Source organism: Sciurus carolinensis, chromosome 6 (genome assembly GCF_902686445.1).
Source record: "Sciurus carolinensis chromosome 6, mSciCar1.2, whole genome shotgun sequence".
NCBI classification, from domain to species: domain Eukaryota; kingdom Metazoa; phylum Chordata; class Mammalia; order Rodentia; family Sciuridae; genus Sciurus; species Sciurus carolinensis.
In genome coordinates, this window is record NC_062218.1 from 85,964,304 (window position 1) to 85,991,577 (window position 27,274).

A 27,274-nucleotide genomic window follows, 5' to 3' on the forward strand; every position below is an offset into this window, starting at 1 on the left:
TATTTTATATACTACTCATAATCTGAGTATAATTAACTCCCAATATTCTTTTTTTTTTTATATATATATGCCCATGATTTATTTTTCAAGTCTATTCAACAAAGGCAGAGGGTGTCAGTTTTCTTCTAGTGCTAGGAACTGAATCCAGAGGTGCTCTACATTACTGAGTTACATTCCCATTTTTACGTTGCCCAGGTTGGCCTTGGGATCCTCCTGCCTCAGTCTCTAGTTGCTGGGATTACAGGCATGTAGTGTCATGCCTGGCAAAGCTTGTCTTTTCTGAAGGTGGTTGAGGGAGGGAGCACCCTCAAACAGCAAGACTCTAAGTGAAGACAGACCTCTAGATAGAGCCATCTGTATTAGTGGGAAAGGGGGATAGTAAAAACTTCTAGAAAACCAAATAAAGTGAATCAACATTGAGTAAAAACAGTTCCAACACCCAGGAATCCCCAGTGATAGGTGGCAGCAACTCCTTTCCTTTATTTCTTCCCCTTGTAAAGGAAATCCAGGTTCCGCAGCTTTCCTTTCCTGTCCTCAAGTCCCCAACTGGACAAGTGACCACCGGCACCAAATATTAGGCTGGATAACAGCACAGGCCTCAGAAACTTGCCTCCGGTTCTGAGGTCCAAATGGATATTTGTGTTAAGTAAGCATTAAATCCATCAAAAAATAAAAGCACCACTCAAAACCAGGGGGAGCTAAGCCTGAAGCTTTAGGGTAGACCAGAGGCAGGCTTCTGAGTAATGAGTCTCAAGACAAAAGGCCACCTAAGTTTGGTTGGATGGAACCCCACAATAACCATGGTCACCTCAGTTTGTATAGAGGGCTGTTGAAGGTAAGTCAGCTCAGTTGTCTGAAGAAAAGTGCAACACACAAGTCTTTCAAAGGAAGCAATGAAAGCAGTATCCTGGTCACAGCTTCACCTTCATGTGCCCAAGTGGTTGCTGGGTCAGCTGCAAGGCAGAGGCAGACTTCCAAGGAAAGGGGGACAACAGGCTATTTCTAGGCCATGTAAGCCTGTCTCTCAGGAGACTTCCAGGAGGGAAAGCTCATTCTCCGGGTCGGTTGACCATGACTTCACCCAGGGCCTCCAACACCTCCTGCTTGTAGTCCTCGAAGTCCCCATCAATTTGGCTAACACTTTGCTCCTCCACCACCCACAGCTGGCAGTTGGTTTCTGTGATGAGTCGGGCATCATGGCTGACGACAATCATGGCACCCTTATATTCATTGATGGCTTCTCCCAAAGCATCAATGGACTCTATGTCCAAGTTATTGGTTGGCTCATCCAAGATGAGGACATCAGGCTCCCGACAGGCCAGCTCTGCAAACACAACTCGGGCTTTCTGACCACCAGAGAATCTGCAGATCTGGATGGTGTGTGCATGACTCTCAAGGCCAGAGCGGCCCAGGCACTTGAGTGCATCCTGGTAGGGCAGGTTGAAGCTCCGCTGCAGATACTCAGTGGGCGTCTCCTCCATGTGCAGCTGCTCTGCATACTGCTGGTTGAAGAAGCCAATTTTCAATTGGTGGTTCTTTCTCATTTCCCCATGTGTTGGCGTCAGCTTGCCAGTCAGCAGCAGGAATAGTGTGCTTTTCCCCACACCATTAGGGCCCACGATGCATATCCTTGAGTCCATGTCAATGCCAAAATCCAGGTTCTTAAAGAGTGGCTTCTGCCCTTCATAGGCAAATGTCACACCATGTAGACCCAGCACAGGAGGGCTGAGTGGTGGGGGATTTGGGAAAGTGAAGCGCACGGTGTATTCCTTTGGGCACTTCAGGAGCTCAGGGGCTTCCTGGGATTCCTCGTCTTGGTTTTCCGTCGGCATTTCTGCTGTTTTCGAGTCAGGGCTTCCTTTGTTTGCTTTTCCGCCTGCTTGGTGGACTTGCCACCAGCCTTTAGCTCCTTTAGCTTTTTTTCCTGCTTCTCATATTGCTTCAGTAGTTCTTTCTGCTTCTGCTGGTACATTTTCTTGAAGGTCATGTAATTGCCTCTGTAGTAGTGCAGCCGCTGGGCATCAAGATGGATGATATCAGTGCACACATCATCCAGGAAGCCCTGGTCATGGGAGACAATCAGCAACGTCTTCCGCCAGCCCTGAAGATAGTTATTGAGCCAGATAACAGCATTGAGGTCCAGGTGATTAGTGGGTTCATCCAACATCATCAGTGTAGGCTCCATGAACAGTGCCCTGGCCAGAGAGACACGCATGCGCCAGCCCCCTGAGAACTTCTGTGTGGGCCTATTCTGCATCTCAGGGTCGAAGCCCAAGCCAGCCAGGATCTGTCGTGCTTTGGCCTCAGCAGCGGCTGCCCCAGTGGCCCGCAATTCCTCATATACCTTCTCTAGCCTTTCAGCAGCTGTGTCATCTCCCTGCTCCAGCTGCCCCTGAAGTCGTCATTCCTCTTCCTGAAGCTTCAATCGCTTGGTGTCAGCTCGAAGAACAGCCTGCACTGCTGGTGTCTCATCTGCTACCACCTCCTGCTCACACAGCAGCACATCAATGTTAGGAGGGATGCTCAGGGCACAGTTGGCGATGTGCTTGAGGAGTGTGGTCTTGCCCTTGCCGTTAGGTCCCACTAGCCCATAGCGGCGTACAACTACGATGTACAGATCTGCATTCACAAACAACTCCTTGCCATGGTCGGAGATACTGAATTTTTCCAGCTTGATATCAGATGCATTTTCTAACATGGCCTGTCAGGAGGACACCTCTGCCTGGGATACAGAGAAGTCATTTTCGGCAGCATTAGCTGCTTTTAATGAAGCCACCTGGCGCTCATAATCCATCTGTTTCTTGAGCTTTTTCTTCTCCTTTTTGCTAAGGTGAGCATAGGGATCATCTGCTTTAGACTCTCCTTCTTCCTCTTCTCCTTCCTCTGAACCCTGTTCTGTCTTTTTGGCCTTCTCCTTTCCTTGTTTGAGAGGCTCCTTTTCTTTTGTCATTTCATCTTCTTCAACTTCCTCTTCGCTATCCAGGGCAGCAAATTTATTTTGAGGCTTGGCCTTCCCTTTTGACTTTTCCTCCTTTCCCTTTTTGCCCTTGAGCCCAGGTTGTTGCTCCTCAGATACAGCCTTATTGATCCGATTCTTCTCTGGTTTAGCGGGCTTAGGAAGATGTTTTTCTTCCTCTTCCTCTTCTTCACTCTGATCCTGAATTAGGGCTGCAAAAACATCACCTCCCTTGGTCTTCTTTCCTCCTTGGGGTATTGGGGCTGGTATCTCATCCTCTTCATCATTGGCAGGTATAGAAAGCTTCTTAAGATGCTTCATGAGCTCTTTTTCCTCCCCATCATCATCCACATCCTTCTTCCGCCGGCCTTTTCGAATGTCTTGCTTCTTCTTTTGCAGCTGTTGCTGCTGCTGCTGTTGTTCTTTCTCCTTGAGCACTTTCTCTTCTTCCCCAGCCTGTTTATCTTCTACTGCTAGCTCCTCAAAGAACGTCTTTTTGGTCTTGTCCTTCTTTCCTTTCTTCACCACCTTGTCTGAGGGACTTGTGCTCTCTCCATCCCCGATTCACTTGGGCTCCGGTGGCTGCTGCTTGGGTCCCTTCGGCATTGCGGTGGCAGTTACTGTTACCCTGGCCGCGCCCGTTGCTATTCCCAATATTCTTAAACTTAGTTAAAATAAAATCTTTAGGTTGTAGTAGTAATACAATAAGATTCCATTTGGATTCTCTTCACATTTAACTTGGTTGAAAAGAAATAACTTCTGGGTAAGCTGGCATGTATTCTGACATAGGATTAAAGGTAAATTTGTATTTGAGAATGAATTAATGAATATTTTAAAATATATCCATGGTACATCAAGTAAAATAAATATTTATTAAATGTATAGTGCATTTAGTAAGAATAACTTAAAGATCTTAAAGTAGAATTGAAGAAAAAAATAAACCAAAGTAAAAAATTAAGCAATGTTTCACTACAACAATAGTGATGTTACAAAAATATATGTGAATAACTGCCAGATTGATATTTCAACAAGAACTGCCTGAGTCATAAAGGAAGAAGGGTTTTTTCAGCAGCAGGTTTGGCGTTTCTTAATGGAAAAGGGGCAGGAAGATGAGGCAACTCCACTAGAGGGATCAAAAGGACTGTCATAAATACTTTGCCTCATTAAAGGTAAAGCAGCAGACACACTTACCTTTGTTTTCTTATCGGAAACAGAATTTGAACAACCTGCAAAGCATGGAGAAAAATATTGGACTCCATCTCCTCCACAGAGTGGATAATAATAGGATCTAGAACAGCTACAATTGCTATTACAAGGGGCTGTCAAGTTTCCCAGTTCTCCTGTTCTGTAAATAAGAAAAGACAGAAGGTCAAATTCTCTGTGTCATACCTTTTTTCTGGTACTAATATTTGAACCCAGAGCACTCTATCACTGAGGTACATTCCCATCCCTTTTTATTTTTTATTTTAAGACAGTATCTCCTTAAATTGCCCAGGTTGGCCTTGAACTTTGATCCTCCTGCCTCAGCCTCCCAGGTCACTGGCATTACAGTTAGTTGTGCACTACCATGCTCCGCTCTAAGGCCATAACATTTAAAGAAGAATTCAGAGCATTGTCAAACCTTGACATTCAGTCATTTTATTCATTCACTGAGCACATGATTACTGACCAAATAAGACAGAATTTCCATCTTCGTACATAACTTTCTTGTGATGGAGAGGCAGTAAAAACAATCGTTACATAATATAATGCCTGCCAGTGATAAGAATAACAAAGTAGAATAAGTGAAGAAGGTAGGGTTTCTTTCTGGTGACAGATAATGCCTGTAGTGACTGGCAATATGGACTGTGGTGTGTTAAGCAGCAGCCCCAAACTCCATCCACCAGATGTCAATAGCATTGTCCTTAGTTTTGATAACCAAAAGGTCTCCAGATCTTTGCCAAATGTCCCCAGGTACAAGGTAGAATTTTTACCCAAAAGGGATGAATAAAATCATGTCATTCAACATATTCAATTTACCAATGGGAAAATTGAAGCCTTGAGAGAATAGATTACTCTTTGTTTGCCAAATATACTTTCCCTGATCCCCAGGCCTAGTGTTGTTTTAACCTGCTGCTGCTTAACGAAAAGCAATATCTTTCATAATGTAATGGGGTACTCTAATCAAAGATGCTTTCCCAATGCCTCATTCATTCATTCAACCATACATATTGAGTTAGGACCTACACTAGGTAATGAGAATATGAAGCAGAATAAGATAGTCCCTGCCCTTAGAGACTTCAGAGTCTAGGAGTAGAGACGAACATAGGCAATTACACACTAATGTGTTGAGTATGGTTAGATATTTGCAGAGTGCATTCTGGAAGAACCAGAGACAGTCACCTAACACTAGCCAAAGCTACTGCCTGAGATGATTCTTAAAGGATGAGTAAGATATAGCTGGGCAATGGGGGAGGGGGACCCTTCAGAAAAAGCTGGCACAAAGGCATAGCAGTGAGAAACAGCATCCTGTTGATGTGGAGAAATATAAACGGTATTTGAAGTCAAGAGTGAGAGAAAATGTACTTGGAGAGGAATCAGAGACCAGATTAATTAGGGTCTTCGTGGGCCTTGTTACAAACAATAAGCTTTAAGATATAGGCAAAAGATAATAACTATTTTTATAATGGAAATGTCATTGCAAAACTTCTTTTTCAAGAAATAATCCTAGAGGTTGAACAGAGTATGAACTTGAAGAAAAGAGACCAACTAGAATACTGCAAACAACAGGGGATAACTACACAGAGTTAAATAAACAAAACTATTATTTTAAGATAAAAGATATGATTACATATAACTATTGATTTGACTATCATCCTCCCACAAAAAGATAAGCCTATGTGCAAAGACAGATATTTAATTTTATTCATTCAGTGATCATATGTTGAATGAGTGAATAAATGAATGGCAAGATATGGCCTATTCATTAAAAGTTATGAACTTAAATAATTTGACCTTCTGTTTCATTTACAGGACAGGAAAATTGGGAAACTTGACAGCCCCTCAGAATGCCAATTATAACTATGATCCTACTGTATTTTAAAATATAAGAAATTTTGCAGGAAATAGATTGGAGAAAAATTTTGGACATGCAGTCATCAATAAGATCTGATGATTTGTTAACTGATTGAAGATTGAAGGATGGAAAGTCAAAGGTGACTCCCAGTGGTTCAGTAGAGAAGGAGAATCACTTTGGAAACTAGGTAACAGGTATGGTTGTGTATGCACAGAAATTAAGAGTATCAAATTTGGTGAGGAAATCTAGCCTGAAGGTAGAAATCTTAAAATCTATTGGCATATAATTATAAATTTAGCTAAAACTAGTAGGGTTGATTAATCCAGTCAAGTAGAGCCCTGGGAGAAGAGCACAAGGTGTGTGTTGGGGGGGGGGGGGCACTTGCTAATAAATATGCAGTGATCTCCAACTTTGCACTAGACTACCAAAGTGGTAGCAAAACATCTAAAAGTGTTTCTTAAATGCACTTAGCAGATATCTAACCAAAAGCAGGGCCAGAGATGAGAGGGAGAACAACAGAAAGAGAATGATGAATCCCTGCCACCTTGAAGAAAACTCTTTCAAACAGAGTTAGCATATCCACTGTACTAGAAGACAATATTGCTAAACTGAAAAATGGCGTTTTAGTTGGTAGAGAATGGAAGTTCACGAAGGAGACAGACTAAAGAGAAAGGTAGAAAACACAACATAAACAAATGCATAGGAAGTTTGGAGGAAAGTATTGTAGAAAGAGTAGGTTATAAGTAATCTGTCACTCTACCTGCAATCTCTTTTGAGTCTAACCTATTCCACAGGCTGTTGCCAGTTTTATATCTTATCAAGCACAATTTTATTGACAAAAGCATACATTACAGCCTCGACCCACAAGGAACTTCCAGCACATATATAGAGAGAGGACTACAGAGAAACTATCCCCTTCAACTCTAGAAATAGCCTTAACACAATAATTTTCATATTTAAATTTTCTAATGTATAATTATCAGTATTTATAAATAATTACTGAGAATGCACAAAGTATAAGACAACATTATGCAAACTATAGAACATACATTTTGTTATGAAGAGTAGGTCACTTTAGTCTACCTACTTAGTAAGGTAAGAAGGAAACAATGGAAAAACAGTAAGAGTTGCCAAGTATGTGGCTTATATGTACATATTAGAATTACCTTAAATATTTTACTTTTAAATTTTTAATATTTTTAAAAATAGACATATTTATCACAAATAATAGAACTTAAACACTATCTTATTTAAATTCAAACTATCACTCTAGAATTATGCCTCTACAATAGGCAAATATTTCCCTAAAACTATTACAATAATAGGTATGCCTCTTTCAGGAGCAACTTCATGTAAGCAAAGAAATTCTAGCTATGGATATATGCACAAAAATATTGCACGTACTTACTATGGAATATTATATTTTATGAGATTTTAAATACAAAGTGAAAAACAAATCACCATCACCAACTCTAATTACCAAATTGAGACCCAAGGATCCTATCAAATGCCAAGGCAATATAATGGTAGAAAATTGTAATAACTAAAAGATTTTTAGAAATATATCTTATGGATGGAGCTGGAGAATATCATGCTAAGTGAAATAAATTAATCCCCCCCCCAAAAAAAAAAAAATAAATAAATAAATAAATGTGAAAAAAAAAAAAAGAAATATATCTTATGCAATCTCCTTTCAGTTGAATTCAGTGTTGTGCCCAGTTAAAGATTTCATAATAAATTAAATATTACTGCAAAATATCCCCTGAAATAATCACTATTAATCTTAAATCTATTAATCTTTTTGGATATACAGGCTTCAAATGAACCTGGCAATAAACCTAATCATTAATTTTAAAGCTACAAAAACCATTTTTAACCTAGTTGTGCTTATGTGCTTATCTGCACCACTGACTAGAAACCGTATTCTTACAACCTTTCTCTCCCTCTCTGAAACAGTACTTCTTGAGTTTCTTGGTTTGTTCTTTTCTTTTTCTCATATTCATGTTTTTTGAATGAGGCTATTTGACTAAGCAGTCATGGTATGAGCATTTTAATGTGCAGGTACAGAAGCTAAAATTAAGAATTGGGGGGCTCAGAGAAAAATAATCAGACATCGTCACACCTACTTTGTGACATCAAGCCCAATCTGTCTCTACTTATACCTCTCTATACATACATACATAAACATGGGTGAATGTGGGTTTGTGCATGATACTCACTTTCAGTTTTTTTCCACCACCAAGAAATGTACATATATATTAATCACTATCTTTATGTTCCAGATCTTCACATATCTTGATAATCAATCCCTATATCCTCCTTGAACTCAAATAATGTACTTGCCTTCCTTACTGATTATGCTAAGGAAACCTCACCTGGTATTAACTGTTGTATCAAACAGAAATTACCAAGTGGATTCATATTTATTTTGTTACTTGGAATAATACACTATTTGGTAAACTATTCAGAAATTTGTTTTTCTAAAAGGAATACAGAAAAAGTGTTTTTTTGTAATAACTTTGTGTGAAGTCTATAAGGATAAATATTAGGTCTATACAACTTACCTCTACCTACTTTTCAACATTTCCAGCTATTTTTCTACTATTTCTGGACATATAACAGGAAGCCCCATTCAAACTGATCCTTGAATCTAGCCTTCACTTTTTATAGCATTTATACCCTTGGCTTAGCACATTCCCTCTGTCTTCCCCTCTTCTCTAACTATTAAATCTCAAACTCCTGCATCCTTACCTGATATTTAAACTCAATTTTGTTATAGGGCCATGAACTCACTCTGACTCTAATCTAATCAAATGGAAAAGCTCTCCTTTTGGTTTCCATAGCACTTTGTATATTCCCAATGGCATAAGTCATTGTTCATTCACTGTTGTGTTTTCAAACCTCTCCTTTAGAACAGGGATTTTGCCTCAGAGGTCTGCCAAAGGAAGCATTCAACAAGTGCTGAATACATGTAATGGAGCTTAAGCAAACACTGCCTTAGATCAGTCTGCATCAAACTGATATGAAAAAATGAAGACATATGAATAGGAACCTGAAATCATGATTATTGTTATTGGCAAACTCTTCTAAACAAATTACAATTCATTTTGCCATCTGAAGTGCTGAAATACAAAAAATTATGGTGTCCTGGACCTGGAATACCACCTCCCTCAACAGCCACATGCACATCTAATGAAATAATTAAAGCACTGCTGTGAACCACAAAATACACTGTTGTGCAATGCCTCCTGCCTGATCTCCCTCTCGTGTCTTAGGATTTCAAAGCAAAATAAATAAGGCAAAGAAAGAAAGACAAATAGTCAAAACTGGTTATAGGTAGAAACACACTATTAGCACAGAACAGCAGATTATATATTTACAACAAACAAATTCCTAAGTATATACTACAATAGTATACCTGGGACTAGCTTCATTTTAATCTCTCTTCCAGTTTATTTTCAACTCATCTATTAAGGAAATTCAATAATATGGAATAATTTTTATTTAAAAAATAAATTAATGGGAAAATAAAATGTGAAATTCTACCCACACTGTTATCTTAATTTGTTTTATTGTTACTATAACAAAATAACTTAGTCTGGGTAGTTTACAAAGAATATATTTGGCTTACAGTCCTGGAGGCTAGGAAGTCCAAGGACATGGTGCCAATATCTGCTCAGTATTGGTGAGGACCTTTTTGCTGTGACATAGCATGGTGGAGGATATCATATAGCAAGTCAGAGAAAGAAAGGAAAAGAGGAATCTCTCTGCCTCTTTTTATAAAGCCATTAATGTCATCAGGGAGGTTGTACTCTCAGGACTTCCTCTAATTCTAAGCACCTTCTAAAGACCTTCCCTCCAAATACTACTGACATGTGAAGATGGAAACTATTTCAACACATATACGTTTGGGGAACACATTCAGAGCATAGTAGATGTGAATCTCTTAGGCAAAGATTGTGTTGTGTTAGTCTTTGTAACCCTGAGCCAAGTATAGTGTGCCCAGTATGTGATATTTGCTCCTTAAAAGCTCTTTAAATAAACACAACTTTTAAGAAGATATCAATTATTCAGACTAAAAGCAAAACAAAAAAATTCCACATGCTGGAAGCAACCTAGATGTCCTTCAATTGATGAATGAATAAAGAAATTGTGGTATATATATACAATGGAATATTACTCAGCTATAAAGAATAATAAAATTATAGCATTTGCAGGAAAATGGATGAAATTGGAGAATATCATGCTAAGTGAGATAAGCCAATCTCAAAAAACCAAAGGACGAATGATCTCTCTGATAAGCGGATGATGACACATAATGCGGATTGGGAGGGGGGCAAGAATGGAGGAAGGAAGGACTGTATAGAGGGAAATGAGGGGTGGGAGGGGTGGGAGTGAAGGAAAAAATAACAGAATGAATCAAACATCATTACCCTTTGTAAATGTATGATTACACAATTGGTATGCTGTTACTCCATGTACAAACAGAAACAACATGTATCCCATTTGCTTACAATAAAAATAAATTTAAAAAAATTCCACATGCTCTTTCATAGAAAACAAGTCTTATAATAAAAAAAGTTAATTACTCATAATTTAAGTATACCTATACTTGTAAATGCACCATAGTTTACTACTTTAATAGTAATATGAAAAAACATTGAAATATATTTACCCATTATATGATTCAGACACACCAGCAAATGGCTCATTTTCACATTTGGCATAAATAAATACAAAACTCAGCACAAGTGCAACTCCAGATGTGAGCAATGCAAACCTCATTGTATTTTTGCATGTCATTTTGAACTTGGAAACAAGAACACCACCTAAAATCTGACCAAGAGCAGCTCCAGGAATTAAAACAGCCCCTAAGGAGAAAGAAGACAGAAAAGAGAACACATAGGAATACTCAATAACTCAGACTGATAACTGGAGAAACGTCAAAAGCAAGCAACAATATGGTTTAACATATAGAAGTTTTCAGCCAACATAGAAATAACTGCATAAATGACAATAGTTTCATTAAGTAAAGGTTTAGTAAAATTAACTATTGAACATAAAGATATTCTCTTCAGCGTCATAGGATTGTCTCTCTCAGTCTCATACAATAAATTGTTGATGTCATAAAATCAGAAACTTTTATCCAAATCAGTATAAAGTATGCAAGATATCCAAAATTATATATTATCCTAATGAAAATGTGTTGTGGTAAAGTAAAATTATTAGATTAAGTTAGGACAAAGAAAAAGTTTTACCTCCAAGGGTAGCTGCAAAGCTGGATGACAGTCCAAATTGATTTTCTATAAATTTAGGTAAAAATGTTGCAAATCCAGTAGTAACTAAGGCTTCTGAAGAAGTTGATAAAACTAAACACATAAAGACAGTATTCCTCATCAAATTCTAAAGAAAAAATACAGTTCACCAAATGAATAACTATGGTTTTACTGCAAAGTGCAGCTTTAAAATGGTGGCATTGTGAAATGGCAAAACTTTTAACAAACAAAATATTAGCCTATAAAAGTACAGCATTCCCTCCAGCACCAAAATATAACTAAGGATGATTAATGGATTTACATGTACATTAATGAGAAAATGGGTAGGTGGAGCATCTAGAGAATTAGTAGATGGCTTCATCAGTACCATGATCATGCCTTTATTACACCCAACAGGCTAGAGACAGAAAGCAGAAGCCCACTTGGAAAGGTTTCTTTCCCCACACTTATTATTGTGAATGCACATACTATAAATCCACTCATTTGATTTTTAATTGTATTTTGAATTCTTATGTCCACTAAACACAAACCTTGAGACTATGACACAGATGAAAACGGTCTCTAAGGATCATAATGATGCTCATAGTATTATTAAGAATAGGTATAAAGTTGAGCAACTTTAAATAGTATTTCTTTTGCTGGACTGCTTCTAATTTTTATGCTTAAGCATTAACTAGAAATCAAAGATACATAAATTTTTTACAAACTTATACATAGAAAGTCAAAATCATTCTAACATGAAATTCCTCAACTACAACACATTTATATAGAAAAGAACAAACAATACCCAAACACTACTAGGACTAAAGTGGAATGATCCCAAAAATACTCATCTAGTCAGAAATATCATAGACATTCAAGGATATTAGGTGATATCCCATCCAAGGAAAACCAGCAGTGAAATAAGTTACCCATAGGGAACTGAATCAGTATAGGAATTTCTACCCAGAAGGGATAAGGATTAAAAAAAAAAAAAGGTAAGCAATAACTCTTGATGGTAATGAAAATTATAATTTATAAAATAAATGAAGTAAAATATATGAAATGGAACAGACTACTATAAGAGCAAATAATAGTAGTTGGAATTAAAGTTATGAACAAGCTTGCAAGAAGTGCATGTGTGGAGAGGAGATGAAAGGTGGCTCAGTGAAGTAAAAGGCTTCAGTGATAAATGATCAACCACTGCATAAGGAAACAATGATAAAGGGGGCTAGAGTGCCCAGGAGGGATCACAAATTAATGATACCACCAATAAAATAACTCACGCTCTTTCAGCTATTCTATTCTGGAATAGTTGTACTCAAAAGGGGGTGGAGGGCGGGGAAACAACTACATCTGAAGAGTTGTTGATAAGAGCTAAATTTTTAGTAAATGAGCAAACAAAAATACATGACAAAAAGATTTGTGTGTGTGTTTACATATGCATTAGGTACATGTGAACAAGGGACAGAAGTGTAGTAATGAGAAAAAGTGAAAGAGAACAGTTTTTTTTCACCTTCAGAGCAGCTGGGAAATCTTTAAGACTTTTTCCGAAATTCTCATCTGTGTGTTGCAAGGAACTACTCTTACTTTGATGAGTCTGGGAAATTTTTCCAGCTTGAATTTTTGCTGTACCTGAAAAAAAAAGTAAATATACTTGCTCTATCATTTCACTCATCATTTCAAAAAATGCTTACTTTTTAATTGACACAAATTTCCACAAGTATATAAATTCCACAACAAGAGGTCAGTTCCTCTGTTAACAAAACAGTACAAATACTTATGTCTGCAATCAAGCTGTCCCAAGAGCTAGCTTTCATAACCACTAGCTAAGGAAGTTCCAACCAGTTTAAACATTACAGTGAGATAATTTTGCTCCCATTTCATATATATTTTCTTCACTTCAAGTCTCTTAAAATGTCTTGTTCCTTTCTAATGTTTCTCTTTCTCATCCTTTATATATTAAAGTACATTTGTGGCTTTTTTCCTTTCCTCTATTTATTGCTAAAACGATAGGTAGATGAAAAATAATATTTATCATCTATCACAATGTCCCTTTCATTTTTAATTTTATTATTTATTTTTTATACTGGAGATAAAATCTGAGTGGACTTTACCACTGAGTTACATTCCCAGTTTTTTTTGTTGTTGTTTTGGTTTTTTTTTATTCTATTCAAAGTCTCACTAAGTTGCTGAAGGTCTAAGTTGGTGAGGCTGGTCTTGAATTTGTGAACCTCCTGCAAATTCCCAGTCTACCAAGTAGCTGGGATTACAGGCATGTGCCACCATGTCTGGCTTCATTTTTCAATAATAGTACATGAATAAATCTGAGAAAACAGTCAACACATGGAATTGTAAATTGGAGGGTCTGCAGTAAAAAGAAAATGAGTCCATCTATTTTTAATCTGTCAAGGTTTTTTTTTTTTTTTGCCCATTTCCAAAATTAATCATCTATCCTATTGCAAATAACAATGGGAACCACTAAATATCCTCAAAACAGAGAAGAGCACTTCTACAGATACCTATTTTAGATACAGAAGCAAGATCTCAGAACAATGAACATTCTTTTCCATTAATTTTTTTAATAAACTGTCTAGTATTAAGATATAGTAAAAACGAATGTTCTACAGTATGACTTCAGTGATAACTGAAAAAAATAAGCACTTGTACTTTTGACTACAAATAATTAACATGAATGATTTAAAACAGAATGTTCCTTGAAATGTCATTAACAAAATAGAAACTGTTTTAAAGATTTTGTATCTTACATACAATAAAGCAGGACTCCAGGGGCTGGGGAGATAGCTCAGTCGGTAGTGTGCTTGCTTTGTAAGCACAAGGCCCTGGGTTCGATCCCCAGCATCCCCACCCCCCAAAAAAATAAAGCAGGACTCTAGATAAAATATAAAAAACAAATTTAGTAAGTACTAAGATGAATATATCTGCACTTTTATTAATTACTAAAGAGAAATATACATTCATATTAAAATTATAAATCGACATTGTCTAAAATAAAGTTAGGTATTCAAAAGTTTACATAGGCAGACAACTGAGATTCTATAAAACAGCAGAGGATGAATCTACGGTCTTATTAGTCGTATATAAAACAACATCTGACTGGGCCCAGTGATGCTGGCTTGTAACCAGCAACTCCAGGGGTGGAGGCAGGAGGATGGCAAGTTCAAAGCTAGCCTCAGCAATTCAGAGAGGCCCTAAGAAACTTAGTGAGATCCTACCTTAAAATACAAAAGGACTAGGGGTTTAACTCAATGGAAAGGGCCCGTGGGTTCAACCTCCTGAACCAAAAAAGAAAACAGCATCTGGGCTAGAATTGGAATAAAACTTCCTGGTTTTAAAGAAAAATTGTTTACCTGGTAAATGTTTTGGAAAACAAGAGAAAGGTATTATCAAAGACCAAGCGATGAACCAGGATATGAGAAATCCAATCCACCAAGCCCCCAACCATCTCGGATCATCCTCAGTAATAGCAGAACTAAACAACAGAAAAAAAGGGGTAAAAGCCAACTCAGTTTTGTTAATTAAAGTTCAGTTATGATAAGCATATATGTAAAAATTCAAAAAGATTTAGTAGAATATAATAACCAAAGTTTCATTGATGCCTTTATGATAAATCAAACAGTAGCAGACATTAATGACATAAATGATTTTTTTTTTTTTTTTTTTTTTTTTTTTTTTTTTTGTGGTGCTGGGGATCGAACCCTGGGCCTTGTGCTTGCAAGGCAAGCACTCGACCAACTGAGCTATCTCCCCAGCTAAATATCTCCCCAGCTAAATAATTGTAAATAAACGATTATTTACAAAGTATTTTAAAATAGTAAATATGACATAAAATTTTAAAATATTTAATAGTTAATATAAATATGATGAATATTTGAAAACATATATAGAATTTCTGAGCATTCTTTATTTAACTATAGCTGGTTTTTCCCTCTACTGTGTTAAAATTACTTTAAAATTATTATAATTATTTAAAATTAAATATATCTAAAAAAAAAAATCACTGATATTTGTTAAAAGCCCGTATTCTGGGCTTCACATTTGGCATTTACTTAAGTACAAATTATTCTAAAGTGATTGGGAGTCACTGATATTTGCACACATACATACTGTGTACCTTGATCCTATCCACCCACCCACAATCCAAGTGCCTAGCTATCACTGTTCTACTTTCAACTTGCTTTTTTGTTGTTGTTGTTTGTTTTTGTTTTCCAGTTTCCCCATACGAGAGACAGCATGTGATATTATTCTTCCAGTATCAGGCTTATTTCTGTTAACATGATATGCTCCAGTACCATCCATTTTGCTACAAATAACAGGAATATTATGGTTGAATAATATTCTGATACACACACACACATATATGCATACATATATATGTATATGTTTTCTAATTTAATCCTCTCATATGTATATATGTGTGTGTGTGTGTGTGTGTGTGTATATATATATCATATTTTCTGATGTCCATTCATCTGTACCTAGGTTGATTTCCTATCGTGGCTATTGAGAAGAGTGCTGTAACAAACGTGGGTATGCAAGAAACTCTTCTTTTGTATATACACCCAAAGAGACATGGCTGAATCATTTGGAACCGCCATTTTTCATTTTTCAAGGAGCCTCCATACTATTTTCTACAGTGGCTACACAAATTTGCATTCTCAAAGAGTTTGCAAGAATTTCCTTTTTTCTCCACATTCTTGCCAACTTTTTTGCATAACAGCGATTCTAAACCAGATCACTTGCTATTCTTTAATAAAATAACATGCTGTTTTTTGTGTTCCTAAATACATTCAGGATATTAACACTCCTCCATCAAATGAGTAACTAGCGAACATTTTCTCGCATTCTGTAGGGTTGTCTTTTCTGTTGATTATTCCTCTTCTGTGCAGAAGCCTTTTCATTTGATGTAATCCAATTTGTCAATGTTTGCTTTTGTTCCTGAGCTTTTGGGGTCCTATCCAGAAAATCGTTTCTTATTCCATAACTTCAAGTACTCCCCCTGTATTTTCCAGTAGTAGTTGCAGAATTCTGGGTATTATATCAAAATCTTTGAACCATTTTGAGGGTTTTGTTTTGTTTTAACTTATCTTTTCACAGTCTCTAAAAGTTTATTCTAAGACTAAAAGCTCTCGAGAGAAAAAAAAAATCACATAAGTAGGATTGCTTTTCCATATTCATTATTTATCATCATGCAAGGGATTGTGCAGTTATGATTCCCACTGGTAAAATGAGAAACCAGATCCTCAGCAAAGGTCATTAATTTCTCTACTCAAGAAAAGATAAAGGCAGGAAACAAGAATTTTATAATCAAAAGATCTACTTCAATTAATGTTGTGGCCACTTACCTGTGAGTATCAGTCGCTTGAAAGAATTATAGGGAGGATTAAATAAGAAAACATTTAAGTTAACATAAAAAAACATATGCTGTCTGGAATATGGAATAAATAAGAATTACATCATTATTATTATTTGTCACAGTTTTTAAAGTAGTAATCTCTATGACATTATAATTGTGATCTCTATGACATTTCAGAGCTACCAGAACTTTTTCTGAGAATCATAGACTCTTCAGACTCTTCAGGCTAGCTGTCCCCAATTAAATCTGTAACTATTTATATTGAATTAATGAATTTGAACAACACATGAAATCTTAAAAAAAGTATTTCTAAAAATTTAACCACATAACCTTATTAAACATCTTTATTTACGAATAAATACATTATTACATCAAGAGATGTTACGGTATTTATTCATGAAGCAATGAAGTCAAAACAAGATATCATATAAAAATTGTATATTTTAGTGTCATGTCCTACAAATCTCACATGACATACTGAATAAATACTGTAAAAAGATCTATGATGTTAATATTATTGAAAAAAATAAACTCAAATGAAAGAAAAAGAGATATTGCCTTGCCTTTGTCCCATAGCAACATCAATGTACATGGTTAACAATTGTCCTCCCAAAACATAGCCAATGGCTGGGCCTAAGATTGACATGGAATAGCCGATTCCTAAAAAATAAACAAAGACATTGGAAATAGTCAAATGTACAAATTTGCATCTCTAACAGTGAAAAAAAGGCAAATACTGTGCTGTAGAAAAATCTAACTGATTAGGTTTACATCAAAATTACAAAAATTTTCAATAAAAGTGCCATTTGAATGGTATCATGGTCAATAATTAAGTCAAGGAATCTAAAAGGTATGTCTCAATAGAAAATCTGTCTAACTATAATAACTACAACAAGCCAAATAATTGCAAATCATGCAAAGTTCACCGGTGGCATGAGCAGCACTACTATTATCCTGTACTAAGAATGATAATTATTGTTTACAATCTCAGAGAGTAAAACAATGTGAAACAAGAAGTCTCCTCACTCTGGATCCACTTGGAAAGCATTTATCTTGCCTACAGAAGATTTCCAAACCTCTATCTGCTAATTCCATTTCTTAATACACATTCATTTAAACCTATTCTTAGACAATTCCCATTTTAACAAGAGGCAAGATTAAATTGGACTTATTTCTATCCATTATATATTTAACATTTTGCTATATATTAAAAATTTAACTCCATTATTACCAACTTCTAGATTTTTTTCTTAACTGGTGGGTTTTTCATTCTCATACAACAAAAGAACAAGAAACTTAATTTTTACCTAAAACTCAGCATATCCAAAATAAAGCTAATGCAAGATGTTCTGAAAACATTATTTTTATCTATCTGCCAACTACCTGAATTTATAATGTAGTTGTATTTTAAAAAGGAAAAAACACATTAGTAAAAAAATTAAACTATATAATTTATAAGTAGTTGTGTACATATAAAGAATTCATACTCAAAATATTTTATTACTAAATGGACATGCTTAAAAATGCTAGAAATATGTATTTTATAAATTCTTTAGTGGTGATCTTTTACAAAAATAATATACAATTCAGTTTAGCCAACAACTTTGTAAGGATATCTTATAACTTGTAGAGCATATAGTTGCTACAGAAGTTTCCATATTAGAGATGTACCCAGATCTAGGCTAAAGTGGTTGTCCGGTTACACAAGGTCCCAAGTTCAACTGCTAGCACTGGAGGAGAAAAAATTTAAGGGATGTGCCCAGGTAGAGTTAGTAATCTCTGTCAAAGATTCACTGTCTTTCAGTGACTATGGCAATGGGTTTCCTATGATAGAATAATAAAACATGTAAAAATTAATCAGGCAATAATTAGATTCAGCACCTTGCAGAGCCTGGTTAACCCTAGACTTCAGGGAAGGAATTTTACCTGAAATTAGATCACAAAGGGAAAAAAAAGGACTCATATGAAAGTGTTAATTTAAAATGAAAATTCCAGAGTTTCTGAATACCCTCCAGTTTTGTTTTGTTTTGTTTTCTGGGTTTTTTTTTTTTTTTTTTTCCTTTGGGGTCTCCACTTAAGTCCACATAAGATGTAACCAGTCGTAATTGCCACACCCTGTCTAAATTCCCCAGGATTCGGGCAATCCAGACAGAAGGCTTTTCCAGTGGCTCTTTCCATCCAGGAAGGTTAACATGCCCACAGCAGGACATGAGCAAAACTCATTATGCATTTTACTAACCATCTGGATACAACAGTAATAGTTAAATAAGGGAGATAGTGCATTTGCCTAATGGAAATACCTACGACATTACAAATAACTTTTTACCAAACCGATTATGCTTTACTTAAAAAATGAGAACCACTTCTTTTTGCCTTTTGACTAAGACAAGCGTACCTACGAAGTAAACAATAAGACAAAATGATTCTGGGACAATTACATTAGAGATTAAACTTACCTATATAGAGAGAGGACTTGTCAGTGGGTACAGAGTCATCAATAAAGGCTGTTCCCAGGGTGTATAGAGGGGTTCCTCCAGTTCCCAGCAACAGTTGCCCCAAGATGAAAACATACAAGTAATTAGAAAGTGAAGAGGTTGATGAGGTACAACTGGTGCTATTCCTTGTTATTGAGCAAGTATCTTTAGTGGAAAAAAAAAAAAAAATTGTGAATTTACAGAAATGTAGCACGTAAATTAAATATCTAACTTGCAAATGATTCTTCCTTAACATAGCCTTCACTTTTTTTCAATCACTTCACTTTGGTTATATTTAAACATTTAAAAATACAGAATACTGAACAAAATTTATAAAATGTGACAATGTCAAAACTTAGAAAATATGAAACACTAACATTAAGAAGAAAATTAAAATTATTCAGGTAGACTAAACATCACTGAAGTGACAGGTCCTAAGGAAGAAATTTCAGATTAAGAAGTGGGAAGGAGAAAATACCTTTCTTTTTTTAGGTCTTAATTACAATATGAGTACCATACTGAATTTCTCAACAAATACCTTAAAAACACATTTTGAAAATGTACTTAGGCAAAAGGACATTTTGACCTATATACTAATTCTCAATATTCACTGCAAAACAACAATATCAAAGTTGTATCTTTAAATTCAAATCATTTTATTAAATTTCTTTCCCTAATATCAGATCAAGTTTTATTATTTTATGATAAATGGGATAAATAAGTCCCTTAAAATATAAAGAAGTTCCCTAAAGAATTCTGAGATTCTTAAACTGGTATTTGCAATATTAATGGAAATGAAGAAATTAAGTTCATGATCATCAAATTATCAGATGCAAATCTGTGCATAAAATATGAGTTTTTAAATTCCAAATTTAAAATATACCCTCTAATATTGGATACATTCATGTTATAAAAGGTTGGATAAATAACTTAGCAGATAATTTATATTCATAACTGGACTGGGTCAGCTTTATTTATGCTAATTCCTTGGCCATGTCAGGCAATTGAATTGTAATTTCTGATTTCAATATTCACTTTTTTGATGTGATACGTTAGACTAACATTTCCTTATTATCTCATACAATGAAATTGTATATAACTACATGTATTTCTCATTTAACTATTTTTTTATTTCTGCTTTATAATAAATAAGTAAGCTACCTTTAAAAGTTATATATGTGCATGTCTGTCTACATACATGCACACATGTCATACACACATTTATTATATTTATAAAAAATAAGTAAGCTACATGTAAAAGTTATATATATATATATATATATATATATGTATGTCTGTCTACATACATATATCTTTTACGGTAAATTTGGTACTCATTTCGGTCATATGAGTTTCCTAAGGGGTTTTGGTGTTTTTTTCTTTTTCTTTTTCAGAGAATGAAATCCATGAAGTTTCACGGGTTTTGTTTCTTTTTTTCTTTTCTTTTTAGATAAATTTGAACTAGCACAGAAGAATATCAAGAGAAAAACAAATCTGTTCCTTATTCCTGCCTCCATCACTTTCTGCCCACCCCCATGTCACTCATTTGGAAGCGACACCTTTTAACATTTCAGACATTTAATCACACACTCACATGTTGCATGTGCACTTAATTTTTATACAAGTAGAGTTAAACTAAAATACACTATCTTGTTGGCTTCAAACACCTGGACTCAAGTAATCTTCCTGCCTCAGCTCCCAAGTAGCTTGGACCACCCACGTGCATACAACTAAGCCTGACTTCAGGCATCTTTGACAGTGGTACTTAAAACTGTATTTCAATTACCTTGTTGGTACTATTATAATATTCCACAGCATAAATTTTCTGTGACTTATTTACTTGGACTACCACTTAGACTAGGTAAATAATTTAATTAATATACATTATATGTTAATCTATATCAATATATATTCATAAAATGTTTATTATATATAGTAATCATTACATATATTTAGAAAACTTTTGTCATTCTTATTGCAAATAATCTTGTGGTGCAGAATCTTTCATATCTTGACACATTGTACAAAGCCTATTTGATTTTTTTTTTTTTTTTTTTTTGTACTGCAGATTAAACCCAGCGGCACTTAACCACTGAGCCACATCACTAGCCCTTTTTTATATTTTATTTAGGGACAGGGTCTTGATAAATTGCTTAGAGCCTCTGTGCTGAGGCTGGCTCTGAACTTGTGATCCTCCTGTCTCAGCCTCCCCAGCTGCTGGGATTAAGTACAAGCCTATTTGTAAAACAGGTTAGAAAGAATGGAGATCGTCCACCAAAATACATAAATAATTTTATTTTGGTAATATCAATTTGTTTTATTGAAAAGTTACACAAGCATGCAATCCCACTAACAACTCAATTATGCTTTACATAATAAAACTTAAATCACTACTAATCTTATTGGTTAAAAACAACATAATTTTTTCCTTGTATTCAGGGTTGATCCTTCAGCCTTGCACATGCTAGACAATCATGATACCACTGAGCTACACACCTCTAGCCTGCCATGTGATTTCCATTTCATTTTAAAATCATCAGTGAAATTAAGCATTTTCCACATATTTATTAGACACCTGCATTTTTTCTCTGGGAACTAACTTTTCAAATTTACTGCATATGTTCTGCTTTTGGTATATGACTTATAGATGGTTTCTCTTCTCCATGCTTTCATGTAAACTAATAACAGTTTTATCTAGGCATTTTTATCACTTTATTTTTAATTCGTGTAATATATTTTAGTGAGAAAGACAGGGATCTAGCATTCTGTAGGATTAACCAAAAAGCATCTCTTCTAACTTTTCTGCCTTAGGGTTTTTTTCTAGATGTTGGAGCCTGTGTCACTTTTCTTCACCATCTTTCTCCAGAAAAGATCTCTGGTGATTACTTTGGCTCTCTGAGGTTGGATGGCATTAGCCTCTCATTTTACAACCCTGCATGAAATGTTCTGTGACTAATGAAATCTAATACAAACATCATACAAAGAGCTGGTTAACGAATAACTCACCTCATTCAAAGATAAATAACAACCAAAAAAGAAAAGCAAATAGTATGACAGAATTCTCCAAAAATATCATAAGAATGTAATTTTAAAAATTATCACATTATGATGCTTAAAAAATAATAATGAAAACAATCACCTCTTAATGTTGAGAACTCAAACAGGGGTTTATAAACTCATGGACGTGTGCCAATATGGAAAGAAATATAAATGGGTTGATAAAACTCAGAAAAGACATGAAAATAAAAGAACAAAACTATCAGAAATGGAAGTCACACTGGAATGATCAAAAGAAAATAAAGATTAATAGAATTAAGGAGAGAGAAAGGACACAAACATGAAAAAAATTTATGATGCCAAGATTTATAAGATTCAAGAAAATGCTATACATATGAGATTCAAAAAATGCAATCAAAGAAATACATAATCAACAGAAATAAATAAAATTAAGGAAATTTTCTGAAATAAATGAAGACTAGTCTATAATTAATGAAGGCATAGAATGTCTAAGTGAAATGTGATACAGGACTTTTTAACACCAAGATATGCCTGTGCAAATTTACTGGATTTTAAAAGGTAAAGAAATACCATTTTGAATAACGAGGCCTAAAGATAAAGTTACTTATGCACAGGGAGATAGAAAATAGTATGCTTGCCGGGCATGGTGGTGTATGCCTACAATCCCAGCAACTTGGGAGACTGAGGCAGGAGGATCACAAGTCTGAAGCTAGCCTCAATAACTTAGTGAGACCCTTCACAAAACAAAAAAAATAAAAAGGACTGGGAATGTGACTCAGTGGTAAAGCACCCCTACATCAAAACAAATCCAATAAAAGAATGAAGGAATGCCAAAAAAGAAATCAATGAAAGATAACACAATCTTTATACTCAAACACATTCAGCTACAAAGACAAAAACAAGTATATGAATACATCTTAAATCTCGTAGAATGAATCTCTTTTTCTTTTCTTTTTTTTGGTACTAAGGATTGAACCCAGGGGCACTTGACCACTGGGCCACATCGCTAGCCCTTTTTTGTATTTTATTTAGAGACAAGATCTTGCTGAGTTGCTAAATGCCTTGTTAAATTGCTAAGGCTGGCTTTGTACTCAAGATTCTCCTGCCTCAGCCTCCCAAAGCTCTGGGATTACAGGGGTGCACCACTGCTAGGCTACAATGAATTTTGTTTGAAAAATAAAAATCACTGGAGTATAGTCTACCAAAGAACACTCCATTCAGAGACGACATGTGGACCTAAAGAACTTCAGAAGCAAATACAAAATAATTTATTAAACTGTACTGTTATAATATGGTTTTATAAAATGGATTCAACTACTCTATATATTCTATGGTACTATTAGTTGAGGAAACTATTTGAAACTACGATTTTGACTTTTAATGGAAAATCGGTTTTGAATAAAACACTTTTGACATTGCTTAACAGGGAGGAGTTGCATAATGGCCACCACAATACATTTAGATAATAAGAATAAGTTCTGGTGTTACACAGCACAGTAGTGTAACCGCAATCCACTTTATGCTTTGAATATGGCCCTTGTTTCTCTGCCACTGAAACTTATTTTTTTAATGGACATGTTTCTTTCTCTTCCACTCTCCCTAATCTTTCCCCCTTCCTAATCTCAGGGGAAACAGGACTACCTTTCTTTCCCATTTTAGGCAGATTTACCTGTCCTTGAGTACATACCCATCATAGGAAATTTGGGGATGGTACCAGTAGATCTCAGAAATTACTATCTCCCAAATTAGCAAATGAATTACATCTCCAGAAGAGAACACTTGGAATGTAACCTTTGAATAACCTCTTCAAAATCTTCCTGTTCCTGATGATGGGCAGAATCACAGCCTCTGGGACAGGAGGCCCCTTGTGTTTCTCCTTTGATAGCAAAGCAATAAACCTTTTTCCTTTTTATCGAAACTGTCGTCATTATTAAATTGGCATTGGGGACAAGCACTGAGTTTTCAGTTGCAGTAGGGAGATTATTATTTTATAACAACCTACTATAAAGGTTAAAAAGACCTGGAAGAAAGGAGTTTAAAGACTCCATATAGAAAGAAATGACAAATGTGGAAGAACATGGAAATACTAATCACCCTGACTTTACATTACACAATGTATGCATGTTGAATTATAACACCGTACCCCATACATATGTACAAGTGTAATGTAAATTCAAAAAAATCTAAATTTAAAAAGAAAAAAAGGCATGTGATTTGACAACATACCACAAGGGGGAGCCCCTACGTTGTTTCTGAATTCAGAACAAGGTTGCCATTAAAAATCACAGATTAGAATTTCACTTAATAGAGAATCCAGTGGCTAGTCCTGCCTATAGTATTTACAGAGTCTGCAGCAAAAGGACAAAAGAAAATCCACATACCATATGTCAGAATATTTAGAAGTTAAATATCAAGCTCAGCCCAACCCTAATCCCACACAGAGACCCACAGCCTTATTTACAGCCATTTGCCCTAAACACCTGGAAGGTGAAAAACCCTTTTCCCCTGGAGCCCATCCTGTAGCCAAGGGTAGGGAAAGAGTCAGAGCAGTGGAATTCCATCCCCCCAATCCCTTTTCTGAGAGGATTTCTAAGAGCTGCATGAGTCTCCCAGGGTAGGATTGAAGAGGCATGATTTTCCAGGGAACCTACTCTTTTTAATTACTTGCATCCAGTACATTGATTTGGCAAACTTTTGGAGAGGGCCTGACTTTCTCCCTTCCTGGAAAGTGTAATTTTCTTCTCCTGTCCCCACTCCCCATGTCCCAGACAAGGGCCTGTGTTTGAGAAAAAGCTGCTGGATTGTTATATTTGACCACCCTAAGTCAGAAGAGCACCACCTTCCTATCTGGGGAACTTAGCTCATTCGCACATCTCCCGCTTACAACGTTTTTCACTCACCCTGTTACCAGTCTTTCAAACCTTTCTTATAAAACTTGAAAAAAAAAAAAAAATAAAGGATCTTTGGACGTCAATGTTTGCAATGTATGGGTCCCTCTGAAGAGGCACTGGGTTCAGGGAAGACTCCTTCTTCCACAGGACAAAGATGTCTGGTGGCAGAAGATGTGAAAAAGCAGAAAGGAAAATGCTCTTCCAAGAGGTAAGGAGCAATACTCCCAAGTCCAAATTTATATCCTTTGTCTGTAACAGGAAATGAGCGAGGCAGCAGCAAAGGCCTCCTGGGCAGCTTTGATTCAAAAAACACAAAGGGCAGATGGGCGGAGTTTACACAAAGAATCTCAAGGACAGCTCAGCCCTCTGTCTCTGTGGGAATTGAAAAGCAGGTAGCCTTTGCCTGCATAGCCCACCTGCCTGGGATGCCAGCCTGACTACTCACCAGCTCTGGGGATCTAACAGGAACCAAGCCAATGATATAATTTTCAAAAAGAGCTACTGCACCCTCTTAGAAAGATGTTTTAAGAAAAATCAATAACATAATTGTATTAAATTAACATTAGGCCAAAAGAAATGTCTTTCTACGTTCTGTTAGTCATTTCAGAACTTTGGAAATGCAATGATCAATTCATTAGAAACATCTGAGAAGAAAAATAAATAGAACTAGTAAAACCAAAACAAATTAATGTTAGGACACTAGCCCAAAAATACTTTCATGGAGCTGATGAAAATTGTGAACACAAATTTCATCCTGAAACAAACCAATAATTTATGTGAAAGAAGAAAGCAAAGCAGAAATGAAATAGAAAACACAGAGAGGAAAAAAAGAAAGAGGAAATGAAATATGCACTGGGAGGAAATGCAAAAGAAAAAAATTACAGCTCCATAGAAACGAAAATACAATGTAAAGAGCTCCAATGTAAAGAGACTAAGAAAAGAGGGCAATGGACATACTGAATGGAAATGAGAAAAGTAAGCAAAATGAATGATTAAAAAAAAAAATTTAACACATAAGCTAGCCAATGAGGATCATATACACATAAAATTAAAGTATTGAGAAAGAAAACTAAAGCTGTGGAACAAAATACCAAAATATAAGATTTAGGAGATGACACTAAAATCTAAATGTATGAATGTAAATTAAATCTTCATTAACAGGGCACCAGGCAAACATGACCTGATGAGTCCTCATCAAGATACAGCATAGACTGGACTTTGAGGAGACTCCAAATCATACACACTGGGGCTGTTGAGATATTTTGCAAATACCAGCAGTACACTGTCACATGTTATAAACATTTCTAAATAATTTCAGAGTTGACAAAGTAGTTTGTGTGTCCCTTTCTAGAGACTAATAAGGGGTATTGCGTGCATTGAATGAATCAATAGATATGAATGAATGAATCCATGACCTGAGAGTTTGAATTCACTGTATTGTATTGTTTTTCTTACCTTCATCATTTTTTTGTTCTTTTAATAGCCAGTTAGCCTAAATTTCTCTATTTTAGATAAGCAGATTGACTGTTAGATCCTATCTCAAAAATGTTTGTCATTTTATCTTGAGAAATGTTTATAGAAATGTTTTCAATTCCTATCCCAAATTATTTAAGTAACCATCAAGCACACACACACACATACACTTTCCTTTTTCTTGAATGTCACACATGCACAGGTGAGGGTAGGCTCTGGTATATCCAGGGAAGAAAGGAAAGATTGGGAATTTTACAAAGACAGAGAAATCTCAAGTTATTTTGAAATTCATGGGTACTTTTGGTGCTGGAGGGAGCTTGTGAGCTCTGATTGGTGAGCAGTAGCAGTCACTATGTGAAGATCAGATTTAAAGTCATGGTTTTCAATTCTTTATCAGTTGCCAAAATAATCTCTAAGGTAGGGCCTTCTTTCCTTTTATCAAAGTGAGTTGTGTTTATCATTGCCTTGTAAAACATGACTGGGGCTGTTATTCACAGCTACTTGTTAAGTGCCAAGACAGCTTGCAAACTCTGCAAAGCAAGCTATACTTTCTCCTCTGCCAGCCAGTCATGGGGACATCTCTGTGAGGTCCTTACAGTGAGGACACCTAAGTTTTTGTAGTAAGGCTTAGTTAATTTCTATAATGACGACCTTCCTCCATTTTCCAAGGGGAAGCTGCAAGGCATGAAAAGCAATTAGACCAGTAGTGTGAGATGCCTGCTCACTTAGATGCTTGTGATTTCCATAACACATTACATTTCAAAATGAATGCTAC

General features: G+C 35.7%; 2 protein-coding genes across 3 annotated transcripts in view; both read right to left on the reverse strand.

Moving 5' to 3' along the window:
• Slco4c1 (solute carrier organic anion transporter family member 4C1) overlaps positions 1-27,274 on the reverse strand; it is a 68,779-nt gene that overhangs the window by 13,019 nt on the left and 28,486 nt on the right. For both annotated transcript variants that reach the window (XM_047556572.1, XM_047556573.1), the window contains exons 3-9: positions 19,100-19,282; positions 17,207-17,303; positions 14,638-14,759; positions 12,783-12,901; positions 11,270-11,414; positions 10,687-10,882; positions 4,148-4,301 (exon numbers count right to left, since the gene is read on the reverse strand). In XM_047556572.1, coding sequence (XP_047412528.1) covers positions 4,148-4,301; positions 10,687-10,882; positions 11,270-11,414; positions 12,783-12,901; positions 14,638-14,759; positions 17,207-17,303; positions 19,100-19,282 — 1,016 coding nt within the window. The remainder of the gene's footprint in view (positions 1-4,147; positions 4,302-10,686; positions 10,883-11,269; positions 11,415-12,782; positions 12,902-14,637; positions 14,760-17,206; positions 17,304-19,099; positions 19,283-27,274) is intronic.
• LOC124987362 (ATP-binding cassette sub-family F member 1-like) lies at positions 65-3,562 on the reverse strand. The gene is given in 2 exon segments (XM_047556571.1): positions 65-1,822; positions 1,825-3,562. Coding segments are annotated over 2 exon segments (2,511 nt in total). The 3' UTR covers positions 65-1,049.